We start from the raw sequence: 12,071 nt of genomic DNA, 5'->3' as shown, positions 1-12,071 counted from the left end.
ACAAGACACCCGCGGTCGGGGGCTCTGGTGGTCGAGGCTGGGTCCGCTGCACGCGAGGCTCCGGGCATGGAGGGAGGCAGTGACACCGGTGGGGGGCGTCCCCAGGTCTCCGTGCAGTGCCTGTGCACCCCTGCAGCGGGACCCCGGAGGCCCGGGCTCCTGGAGATGGTGGGTTGAGGCTCGCACATTGGATGCTAGTCATCTTATGTCTGAGGCCACGTTTACCTGGTGCTCCAAATTCGGTTCGGTACTTAAGGTCCAAGTCCACCCTCGTGATGGCGGTGGCATTCTTACCATCTACAGCATTCCAATGGCACCCTGGTAAGGTAACTACCAAAGACACGCGCTTTTTTGTTTTGTCTTGTTTTTGACAATCCTCCAGGAGCCAGCTAGAAGGAATCAACCAAGGAGACCATAGGATCCCCCCCGCTCAGCACCAAGGCTTTCCCCCTCCAAGGGTGGATGCTGTCACTGGCAAGGTGAGGGGTCAGTGTTTTAAGGACATGGAAATGGGACTAGTTTAGATGTGGGCATCTGTATAGGTTCAGCGTGTAGATCGTGGAGGTCAGTTCCTTTCCCGTTCGGATGCACAGCTACTCCTAGGGACCTGCACGTGGTCCCCACCGCATTCACACTTCCCAAAGGATGCTGCGTTCATCTTTCCCTCTTGAGGAACATAAAAGAATGCGTCCACAGACAAAGGTTGGATATTGAAAATAAGTGTCCCCCAAACATGAGGTCAGAACTGTGGGAAAATTACTACAGCAGGAAGAAAATGAGTACATTTTAGAAGTAGAATGAGTACATTTTAGAAGTAGAATATCACAGATATTAAAAATATCGCAGATGAGCTCAAATGAACGTGCCGATTTGATACTCTGACTTGCCTCTTCGATGCGATTTCTGAAACAAGTGTCCTGCTTATTTTTCTGATCTGTATAATCCATATTTGGTTACCCTTGGTGGGCTTTTCCAAACCAGAAGTCGGAATATTTGCATGACTGAAATCTTGGTTCTTTGCTGTAATGGGTCCATCTTTGCCTTCTCCCCACTTTCTTCGGTGGGGCCTCAGGAATGCTCCCCAAGCCCTCTACACCGAGCTGACTCCCCAGACGTCTCTCTCTCCCTCCCTGTTTCCTAGTACTGGGGATTGAACCCAGGTTGCTTTACCAGCTGAGCAACATGCCCCCAGTACTTTTTAGTTAGTTAATTTTTTGAGCCCAGGTCTCACTGGGTCACTGAGGCTAGCCTAACAGGTGGACTAGAGGCCTGTGCCGCTGCTGACTGCAAACATAATTCCCAGTTGGTATCAAATGAAAATACACGTTTCTGTGTCCCCTAAACCACCTCCCGCGTCCCTGTTTTCTAGAGTCCTCGCCCTCTCCTAGGTGGAGTCCCGGTGAAGCCAGCGTCAAGACAGGCAGGCAGTGTGAACGGGCGAGTCGGGTGGATCCACCGAGGAGGCCCATCTGAGCCGGGGAAGTCGGAGACCCACGACCGGAGGTCCCCGGAGCCGCTCCCCTGCGGCGGGACCCCCAGGTCGCTCCCTAACGGCACCGCCAGCTCCGGGCCAGCACGGTCTCACACGGCCTCGGAAGCGATCGCGTCAGAAACGGTGACTGAGGCGCCCTAAAGCCCTTTGAAGATCCCGCCGGCCGCCACGGCCCCGGGGGGCGGAAGCGGCGCCTTCGGGAAAGCGCCGGCCAGACCTTCCAGGTTTGGGCTGCGTGTCGTCCGTGGAGAAGAGCTGCCCATAGCCGTGCTTGCCTTGTGTGAGCTCGAGCCTCTGACACTCTCCATTCCCGGCCAGGGCCTAAGCGCTCTGCCTGGAGACGGTCGCAGCCGCGCCAGCGGGTCCCGGAAGCTGTACGGAAGGTGCCCAAAGATGGCGGGGCCCAGGGCACCTGGCGGCTGCGGCGCGGGTCCTGACGTCACAGGATAGAGCCGGAAGCTCGCGGTCCGCGGTCAGTTCTCCATGGAAACGCCGCGGCCGCCCGCCTTGGTCTTTTCAAGGGGGAACGGAAGCGCAGGAAGTTCGGGGAAGTAAGTTCTGGCCCTTGTCGGTCGGTGTGGGGCCCTTGAGAGGGTGAGAAGGGAGCGTTCCCGGCGCCGCCGGCGGGCGGGCTCCGCACTTCGGACATTGGAAGGCGGAGCCGGCGGCTGCCGGGAGGCCCTGGGGCAGGGCTGCGGGCGCTCCGCCTGCGGGCAGGAGGTCCGGCCCGGGCAGGTTGCCGAGGACGCGGGCGGGCGCGGGTCCGGCGCTCAGCCTGGCGCCGAGCGACCACCTCCGGACGCCCGGGAGCCGGGCTGAGGGGCGGAGGAAGGCTCAGGGCGCTGCAGAGTGGAGTTTTTTGTCCTCTTGTGGGTCGCGGTCGCCGAGTGTCCGCCGTCAGGTTCCTGTGGGCGTGAGTGACCCGGTGAGCTGGGCTTCGGACGTGTGTCCGCGGCTCTTGGCCTTTCTCCGTCCTTCCTCGGCGTGCGCCTCGCTTTCCTGTTGAGGTCGGGGTGCAGGCACTAGGCCGCCGTCTGCCCCTGCGGCCGGGTCCCCGTGGTCGCCTCCTCGGGAACGCGGAGTTGTCCCACGCAGCCGCAGGCGGGCTGAGAGTCCCCCGGAGAACGGGATTCGGGCCGGGAGCTGAGCTGAGTGCTAGAGAACGGACCGTGAGAGGCGTCGCGCTCTCCACCCCGCAGGCCCTGCAGCAGGACGAAAGGAAGAGGCATCCCGGACTGGACACCCTTCCTGATGACGGGGACTGCTCACCAGGACATCGGGGCACACGCGGAAGTTAGCCACTTACCCCCACAGAAGAAAATGAGCAGTGTTCAGGTGACTTTTTCTTGTTCTATTCAGACTGCCTTATATTTGCTCATAGATTTGTAAATGCCTGTGATTTTTTAATCATCAGAAAGTGTCTAGAGAGAAATCAAGTTTGACTCTTTTAACTCCAACATCATGGCATCGTGGGACTCTGATGTTCTTATGATTCCCACTAAGTGACTGGTGGAATGACATGTGTGAATCAAAAGGATATCGTGGTGGCGTTAACTGTCAGCTCGTGCCTTCAGCCCTGACAGCCACCACCACAGGGGAATGGCGCTGAGTTATAAGAAACAGTGATTGCGAGGAGTAAGCAGACCGATTCTGGGGGGATGATGTCACTGGTTTTGTTTTTCTATTTTTTAGTTGTGGATGGACAGAGTATGTTCTTTTTTTTTTTTTTTTTTTTTTTTTTTTTTATTAATGTGGCGCTGGGGATCAAACCCAGTGCCTCATGCAGTCTAGCAAAGCACTCTGCCACTGAGCCCCAGCATCATCCCTGATGTCACTGTTTCATGGCATTCAGGTATTAGGAAAAATTTGATAGTCTTTCTAGAGGTGATGGGTGGACACTGAACAGTATTCTTTATATATACACAAGGGTATGTTTTCTATTGTTTATGGTAAGGTTCCTCAGAGACTCTTGTGGGAATAGACCAAGCTAACTGGGGACACAATTTATGAAGGCATCAAAGTAAGGCCACTCAGAGGACTCAGTTTATCCAGGAATAAAGAGAGGCCTTGGAAATAGAAAGGGTTCACCTGTCCTGAACAGGTAGCTGAACTGGTGTTTAAGTACAGATTTAGCATTTGGGAGTTTTAAGAAATATTGTTTGATAAATGTCTGAGTTGTTGGGTTCTTCAGTGTTTGTCATCTCAACATACAGAACCCTCTACTTCCAAATTTCTTACCTACTTTTATTTTTTGTAACTAAATATCATATACATTTTAGAGAACAAAATTTCAACACAGACATATGTATTAACAGAAAGTAAATACTCTCTTCAGCTGGGCAAGGGGGTGAAGTCCCAGTTACTCAGAAGGCTGAGGTGGAATAATCAATTGAGCACAGGAGTTCAATGTCAGCCTGGACTGTGTAGTGAGTCCACCCTCATCTGAAAGAAAAAAAAAATTCCCTAACTGCATTGTAATTTCCTAAGTTCCTCATACTGGTTTAGCAAATGTTTGGTAGTTACTTAACTGTCACTAAACGTGTGTTTTGTCTACATATGTATGTATGTTTACAAATATGTGTATATTGATATACATGTTTGTGTACATAAGCACATGTATTTAATTTGCACCAATGGTAAATTTGTGCACCAATGGGATCATACTCAAAAGAAAATAACCTATTGGTCTACAATGGTATAATTTAAAGATGTAAAGGAATAACAGCTGCGATCAAATGAAGAATGTTCACCATATAAAATTATATTTGATTATACTCAGACTACAAAATATGAGTTAATGTAAGTAAAGCATTTAGATGAGTGCCTACTATACAATAAGTGATATGTGGTGTCATCCATGCCTTAAGTAATACTTGATGATGTTACCAAGTTTCATAGCTCATAGTGTGGTGGCACACAAGGTCACAAATTCAAGGCCAGACTGGGAAACTTAGATAAGACCTTATCTCAAAATAAAATAAATAAAAAGGGCTGGTGATAGTTTAGTTGTAGAGAGCAACCCTGGGTTCAATCCCTAGTATCACACACACACACACACACACACACACACACACACACAAAAAAAAAAAAAAGGGAAAGAAAGAAGCAAAGAAAAAACATAATTTTCAATCTTCTTCTGAGTGTCCTAATATTCTTTTTCCTTATTTTACATTTTCCTTATTTTCATTTTCCTTGTTACATGTAGAATTGAAGTCTTTTGTATATTTGTTGGTTAGGACTTTTTTCTTTTGTGAAATGCCTATTCTTATTTGTATATTAAAAATCTTTTTTTCTTAGCTTAATAGGGGTTGTTTATATGATTTTTGGCTTGTGTATTTTCTAAGGGGATTTGTTTCATGTGAAATAATTCAGAATGTGATAAGAACAGCAGTGTTAAGAACTTCCAGAGACTGGGGTTGTTGCTCAGTGGTAGAGCACTTTCCTGGCATGTGTGAGACACTGGGTTTGAGCCTCAGCACCACATTAAAAAAAGAGGAAAGTTAATTAAAATAAAGGTATTGTGTCCACCTATAGCTTAAAAACAAAGAACTTGCAGCCTCCTTGGGTGTGGTGCCACACACCTGTAATCCTGGCGACTTGGGAGGCTGAAGTAGGATGATTGGCAACTTAGGAAGACTCTAACTCAAAATAAAAAAAATAAAGAAGTAAAAAGGGCTGGGATGTAGTTCAGTGGTAGAGTGCCTTGGGCTTAATTCCAAGTACTGAGGGAAAAAATTGTAGCCTTAAACCAGGGACAGTGACTTGTAGTCCCAGCTGCTTAGGAGGCCGAGGTAAGAGAGAGTGTCATTTGAGGCCAGCTTGAACAACATTGCAAGATTTCATCTCTTTAAAAGAAGTTTTTGCGGCCTCTACCAAGTCTTCTTTCTTTTCTGTGTAATAATCTCTGCAATGACATTGGGATAAAATGTCTTCCGTTCCCCCTAGGCTTCCCCATCTCAATTTCCCATACTGCTCTATGATTGCAAGCCATGTTGAGACAGAAGAATGCAGTAGTGGACAAGCAGGTCCCAGTTCCTTCTCCAGCGGCAGTCAGGGCTAGGCTGCTTTGCCACATGAAGAGGCTACTGTACACTTCTCTGGATTGCACCGTATTTGTGGAGAAGTCACCTGTCAGTACATGTTATCTTTTCTTTGTAGTAATGTTTTCTAGTGTTGTCATAATTTTACATTTGCATTAGTGTTACGCAGTTTCTATCTGATGTACCTAAATGCAGATTTCTGGCTTGGCTTTGCGGTTAATATAACTAACTCTGGTTGTGGCATGTTTTATCAGTTCTGAAAATTGCTTACTCTTCAGATCTTTGTGTATTTTTTCTATTTGAGTATGAATTATGTGTAGGTTTATGTCTCACTGTTCTCCATATTTGTTAAATTTGCCTTTTGTGTCTCTGCTGGCCTTAAACTTGTGGGCTCATAAAGCCCTCCCACCTTGGCTTCCCAAGAAGCTGAGACGACAGGTGCACACCACCACGCTTGGCTTTCTGCTTCATTTTTGGTTATTTATTTATTTATTTTGATTCCAAGGATAAAATCCAAGGGCCCTTAACCACTGAACCACATCCCCAGCCCTTTTTTTTTTTTTTTTTTTTTTTAAATAATTTTGAAACAGGGTCTTGCTAAGTTGTTTAGGACCTTGCTAAGTTGCTGAGGCTGGCCTTCAACTTGAGATCTTTCTGCCTCAGCCGCCAAGTTCCTGGAATTATAGGTGAGTACAACTGTACCCAGCTGATTATTTATTTTTTAAAATGCACATTCCGGTTCATTATCTTTTCAGTTTGTTCTAATTTAACCTTTCTATAAGCAGATATCTGGATATATAGGGGTGTGTGTGTGTGTGTGAGGGGGTGCATTCTTATGTATACATGTATTTAATACATATATTTTCAAAAAAATAATTTTTTCAAATTTGATCAGTCTATAACAATTCTTATACTTGATGTATATTTCTTTTTGTTGTTGTTGTTGCATTCTGTAATTAAACACTTATATAGTGTCCTGAAGTTCTGGCATCTCTTCCATGTTTTACTCTGGTGTTAGTCAGGAAGACTCACATACAGAAATCTATAGTATATGTCTGGATGTCACCAGCATTTAATTTTTTTTTCTTTCTTTTTTGTGGTATTGGGGTTGAACCCAGGGTTTGGGGCAGGTCAGGCAAACACTCTACCCAGTGAGCCACATCCACAGCAGTATTTAATATTCTGATTGTCAATAGATGCTGAAATGAAAAATTGTACATAAAATTTGTTTTTAATGAGTTAATGGTGCATGTTATGAAACCTTATACTTGGTTGGGTGAATAGCTCACTGCACAGTTGTAGAATATCTGGAGATTGATTCTATGACTATGTATTAAAAATACAGTAGGCTTATATATTCAGCCAATATACATTATTATGAGCAGCACAACTTCCTTTTCATTCTTTGTGAATCAGTAAATAACAACCCTCAGATTAATTAGGGTTCTGTTATTACAGGAGTTGCTGACACTGGAGGATGTGGCTGTGGCATTCACTCGGGAGGAGTGGCAGCTCCTGGGCCCTGGGCAGAAGGACCTGTACCGGGACGTGATGTTGGAGAACTACAGCAATCTGGTGTCAGTGGGTGAGGATGGCTGCCCTGTGTAGCGCAGAGGGTGCAAGTCTGTGGCTTTTCCTTTAATAGCTACTTAATGAGCCAGAGCTCTGTAGCGCTTTTTCCTGGTAGATTCTTGGTTCCAGACAAGAGGGTCTAATGTGCTAGCTCCTGAGAGAAAAGCCTCTGCTTTGCAGTTGGGAAAGCTGTCTAATCCTTGAACATAACCTCTCCCATGTTGACACATCTCAGCCCCATAGCTGTGTCCAAGTCTTTTCTCACTTCCCACAAACAGGGTATCCAGTCAGCAAGCCAGATGCTCTTTCCAAATTGGAACAAGGGGAAGAACCTTGGACAGAAGATGAAATGCACACTTGGATCTGTCCAGGTGAGAACTGCAAGATGTTTCAGCACAGAATCTTATTCTAATTGGTCAGAAAAAAACACATCGGTATCTGAGTATACAGAAACACAGCTTGCATGGATCTCTTTCCCCATCTCAGAATGTTTCTTTTAGGTCTTGAGAGGGAAGTATATCCTTTTGTTGTCTTTGGAGATCTGATACTTGCCTATTTCATCTTGCTTTTTGTTTGTTTGCCTAATTTTGTTCCTTGGCTTCTATCACCCTGCCGTTTTAAATTACTTTTTTCTCTTACCCCTTTTTATACCTGTCACAGTGTCTCTACCTGTTCTTTGGAATTCCACCTTCCAGACCTCGTTCCATATAGAGATCTGTGAAATCATCATCTGTCTTCTGATTTCTGCTTTCCTGTTCCATTGGGAATGACCAGTTCCTCATCTGAACATCCAGACCCACCATGTATATCGTGTCCTCACTATAATTTGAGCTTATTGTGAATTTAGATGATTCCTTAGCTGTTTTCCCCCCATTCTGAGGGTTCTTCAATAGTTTTTCTGTTTTATTGTGCTGTTTTTCTAATCTTTGTACCATGATTGAGCTTTCTTTGTTCTCTAAATGAGACTCTCAATTGATATCTTGCTTAATATTGCCTAATATGTACTTTAGTCCTACCTGTTTTACTTTCCTCTATGGCAGCTGGCCTGTGGCTTTCCAGTTTCTGAGGAAAGGAATCATCTTCCTTCCACAAAAAACCCATCTCGCTGGAGTTGGGTTGTAGCTCAGTGGTGGAGCATTTGCCTAGCATGTGTGAGGCACTGGGTTTGGTTCTCAGCACCACATAAAAATAAATAAAATAAAGGTATTTAAAAAAGCACCATCTCACCATCCTATTCATGCTGGTGGCATCTTGCATGTTATAAAGTTCTTTCTACACATGTAGACCTTAAAGGTCTGCTTCTGTTGACTATCATAACTAGAAAGGACTGTTTTGCATCCGGTATCACTTCTAGTCCAAACCAGGTCATAATTTATGTCTGCCTCAGTTTATCTCCTCCATGCATTTTTTTTAAACTTACAGTGCTGGGTATTGAACCTAGGGCTTCTCTCATGCAAGTACTCTTCTAAGATGTATTCCACAGAAGTTATGAAGGATTCATTGTTCTCTTGTTTCCTAGAAAATGACAAAGTTGATCATCTTCAGGGTCACTCAGAAAATCAAAGAATGCTGAAGATTATAAAAAAATATGAACTTCAAAACAAAAGTCATTTTCCTTTCAAAGAAAATCATAATAGGACTGAGGTATATATAAGGAATTTGAAGTCAAATTTAAGTTTAGTCAACCAAAACAAAAACTATGGCAATAAGAACTCTACTAAATTTAAGGGAAATGTGGAATCATTTCTGAAAGAGACATATGAGGAATTCCATTCTGCAGTTAAGTTACCTGTAAGCGGAAAACCCATTAGTGACAAGTCCCAAGTCATTAAGCATCAGAGAATCCATGAAATAGAGAAAACCCATGTGTGCAGTGAATGTGGGAAAGCCTTCTTCAAGAAGTCTCAGCTCACTGATCACGAGAGGGTACATACAGGAGAGAAACCCTATGGATGCAATATGTGTGCCAGAGTATTCTCCAGAAAGTCCAGGCTCAATGAACATCAGAGAATTCATAAAAGAGAGAAGTCCTGTATATGCAGTGAATGTGGAAAAGTCTTTACTATGAAGAGCCGATTGATTGAACATCAGCGAACTCATACTGGAGAGAAACCCTATGTGTGCAGTGAATGTGGAAAAGGCTTCCCGGGCAAGCGTAATCTCATTGTACATCAGCGGAACCATTCTGGAGAGAAGTCCTATGTGTGTAGTGAGTGTGGAAAAGGCTTCACTGTGAAGAGCATGCTTATTATACATCAGCGAACTCATACAGGAGAGAAACCCTATATCTGTAGTGAATGTGGGAAAGGCTTTACCACAAAGCACTATGTCATCATACATCAGCGAAATCATACAGGAGAGAAACCATATATATGCAGTGAGTGTGGGAAAGGCTTTACTATGAAGAGTCGTCTGATTGAACATCAGCGAACTCATACTGGAGAGAAACCGTATGTATGTAATGAATGCGGAAAAGGATTTCCCAGGAAGAGTAATCTCATTGTACATCAGAGAAACCATACAGTAGAGAAATCCTATCTATGTAATGAATGTGGAAAAGGCTTCACTGTGAAGAGCATGCTCATCATACATCAGCGAACTCATACAGGAGAGAAACCCTACATCTGCAGTGAATGTGGGAAAGGTTTCCCCTTGAAGAGCCGACTGATTGTACATCAGCGAACTCATACTGGAGAGAAACCTTACAAATGCAGTGAATGTGGGAAAGGGTTCATTGTGAATAGTGGACTGATGTTACATCAGCGAACTCATACTGGAGAGAAACCCTACATATGCAGTCAATGTGGAAAAGGTTTTGCCTTCAAGAGCAATCTTGTGGTACATCATCGGACTCATACTGGTGAGAAACCGTTTACATGCACTGAATGCGGAAAAGGCTTCACCATGAAACGCTATCTTGTTGTACATCAGCAAACTCATACAGCTGAGAAATCCTACATATGTAATGAATGTGGAAAAGGCTTTTCCATGGAGACCGAGCTCAGTTTACACAAGCAAGTTCATACCGGAGAGAAACCATATGCATGTAATGAATGTGGTAAAGGCTTCACTGTGAAAAGTCGCCTAGTTGTTCACCAGCGAACTCATACTGGAGAGAAACCCTTTGTATGCAGTGAATGTGGGAAAGGCTTTTCTTCAAAGAGAAATCTCATCGTACATCAGCGAATACATAATGGAAACAAACCCTAATAATATAATGAACATGGTAATGCCTTCAGGTAGAAAAAGTCTTGTGTAACATTCCAAGATTTCACATAGGATAGACTTCTTTGTGTAGAATAAGGGTGGAAAAGTTTTATACACCTTCCATCTCATCCATGAAGGAATTTACACAGGAGATGGACCATATTAACTCAGTATGGGAATGCCCTCAACATGAATCAGTCTTTAAATTATATGATGCACCTAGTGTACATCAAAGAATTCATACAAGGAAGAAGAAACTTTACTCATTCAATTATTAGGGTTCCTTGCTGTCCTGTCAGGCTTCATCAAAAATATGACAGTAGCAATTCTTTGCACAGAATCTCAACTCATTACATATAAGCAAACTCATGTAGGGGCAAACTGTGTTAGTACTTTGAACTCATTAAACATCACTGTGCTTCTAACACATATGATTATATAGCATAGAGCAACCTGTTCATAGATTTTCACCATTGGGAGATTGTGGAATTTGCATAGGGTGAAAATTTAATGAATACAGAGAATGTACTAGTGCCTTCAGTAATTACCTCACATAGTATGTGAAAATAAACAGAAAAACATTCTGATACATTTAAGGCAGAAAAGTCTTGAAAAAAGTGTATAATGAGATAAATATAAATAGGGAGACTAGAAAGGCCTTCCATGAGAAAATAAAAACTCTTAACTCATTAGTGATCAAAAGAGACCATCAATGAACTCCTACATAGTAGCAACATAATGATCATAGGAAAGCCATTACCTGGAAATAAAACCTTAATAGTTGTCAGGTATCTTACTGTGGACAAGAAAGAATTTCAAATGGCAATGAATAGGGCAGATTTCAGTAATATGTTCTGCTTCTTATATCTGTCATTAATGCACACAGAAATAAAACTTAACAACACATTAAATGTAGAATGACTTTTTGTGGAGTGGATTCTGGGGATTTAACCCAGGGGCACTTTACCACTAGCTGTGTCCCCAGCCCTTTTTATTTTTTTGAGTCAGGGTCATACTAAGTTGCTGAGACTGACATCGTAATCCTCCTGCCTTAGCCTTGGGAGTCACTGGGGTTACAGGCGTGCACCACCATGCCTTGCAATAGAGAATGCTTTAGCAAATTCAGAAAATCAATGTAGTAAAGAAGTCTCATGAAAATGATGTCTTTTGGAGGGCTATCACAAGTCTAAAGTCATCATATTTGATGTCCATTTTGAGACAGGATAACCTGAGTAATATCAACTATCCATAATTTTAAAGTGAGGTGTTTTAATCACTAATTTTAATGCATATATACAATACAGGAGTGTTAACGTGCTCATCTTGTATCATATAATTAACTCAAGCATATCTTAGGCTCTATTGATGTCCTTTAAAAGGAATATATTCTGTAAATTCATATTTAAGTTTAAAGTAGCATCAAGTAATTTACAAAATATGATTCTACTAAAAAATGTTTTGAAAGAATTTTAGATTCATAAGAAATTACAAAATATATGTTCCTGGGTAGCCTTTATGCAGCCTCTTTAGTGACAATTATCTTAACCAGAATACACAAAACCAATTCAAATGACATTAGTATAATTGCTTTTTTTTGGTACTAGAGATTAAACCCAGGGCCTTGTGCATACTAAGCATGCATTTTATCACTGAGCCACATCCCAGGCCTATAAGTTATAGACCTTATTTGGACTTTACTAGTTATTGTTTTTCGTACCAGTGTTTGAACCCAGGGTCACTTGACCACTGAGCACATCCCC

General features: G+C 43.4%; 1 protein-coding gene across 9 annotated transcripts; it reads left to right on the top strand.

The window, feature by feature from the left end:
• The first annotated feature begins 1,714 nt into the window (after positions 1–1,714).
• LOC124107839 (zinc finger protein 432) lies at positions 1,715–11,222 on the top strand. 9 transcript variants are annotated; one of them, XM_046466062.2, is made up of 6 exons: positions 2,430–2,827; positions 5,438–5,622; positions 6,123–6,218; positions 6,991–7,109; positions 7,383–7,475; positions 8,624–11,222. In XM_046466062.2, exons 5-6 carry the CDS (start codon positions 7,454–7,456, stop codon positions 10,312–10,314), a joined length of 1,713 nt encoding a protein of 570 aa, XP_046322018.1. In that variant the 5' UTR covers positions 2,430–2,827; positions 5,438–5,622; positions 6,123–6,218; positions 6,991–7,109; positions 7,383–7,453; the 3' UTR covers positions 10,315–11,222. The 9 variants fall into 9 exon arrangements, with proteins under 9 accessions (XP_046322021.1, XP_046322020.1, XP_046322019.1 ...); XM_046466060.2 differs by having other exon boundaries at positions 6,991–7,117; XM_046466065.2 differs by lacking the exons at positions 5,438–5,622; positions 6,123–6,218; positions 8,624–11,222 and adding exons at positions 1,715–2,043; positions 7,765–8,600 and having other exon boundaries at positions 2,692–2,827.
• Positions 11,223–12,071: the final 849 nt, after the last annotated feature.

The sequence above is a fragment of the Marmota monax genome, unplaced genomic scaffold (genome assembly GCF_021218885.2).
Source record: "Marmota monax isolate L192 unplaced genomic scaffold, Marmota_monax_Labrador192_F-V1.1 WCK01_AAM20220418_F8-fsc00160, whole genome shotgun sequence".
In the NCBI taxonomy this organism is placed as follows: Eukaryota; Metazoa; Chordata; class Mammalia; order Rodentia; family Sciuridae; genus Marmota; species Marmota monax.
This window is presented reverse-complemented; position numbering and strand designations above follow the sequence as displayed.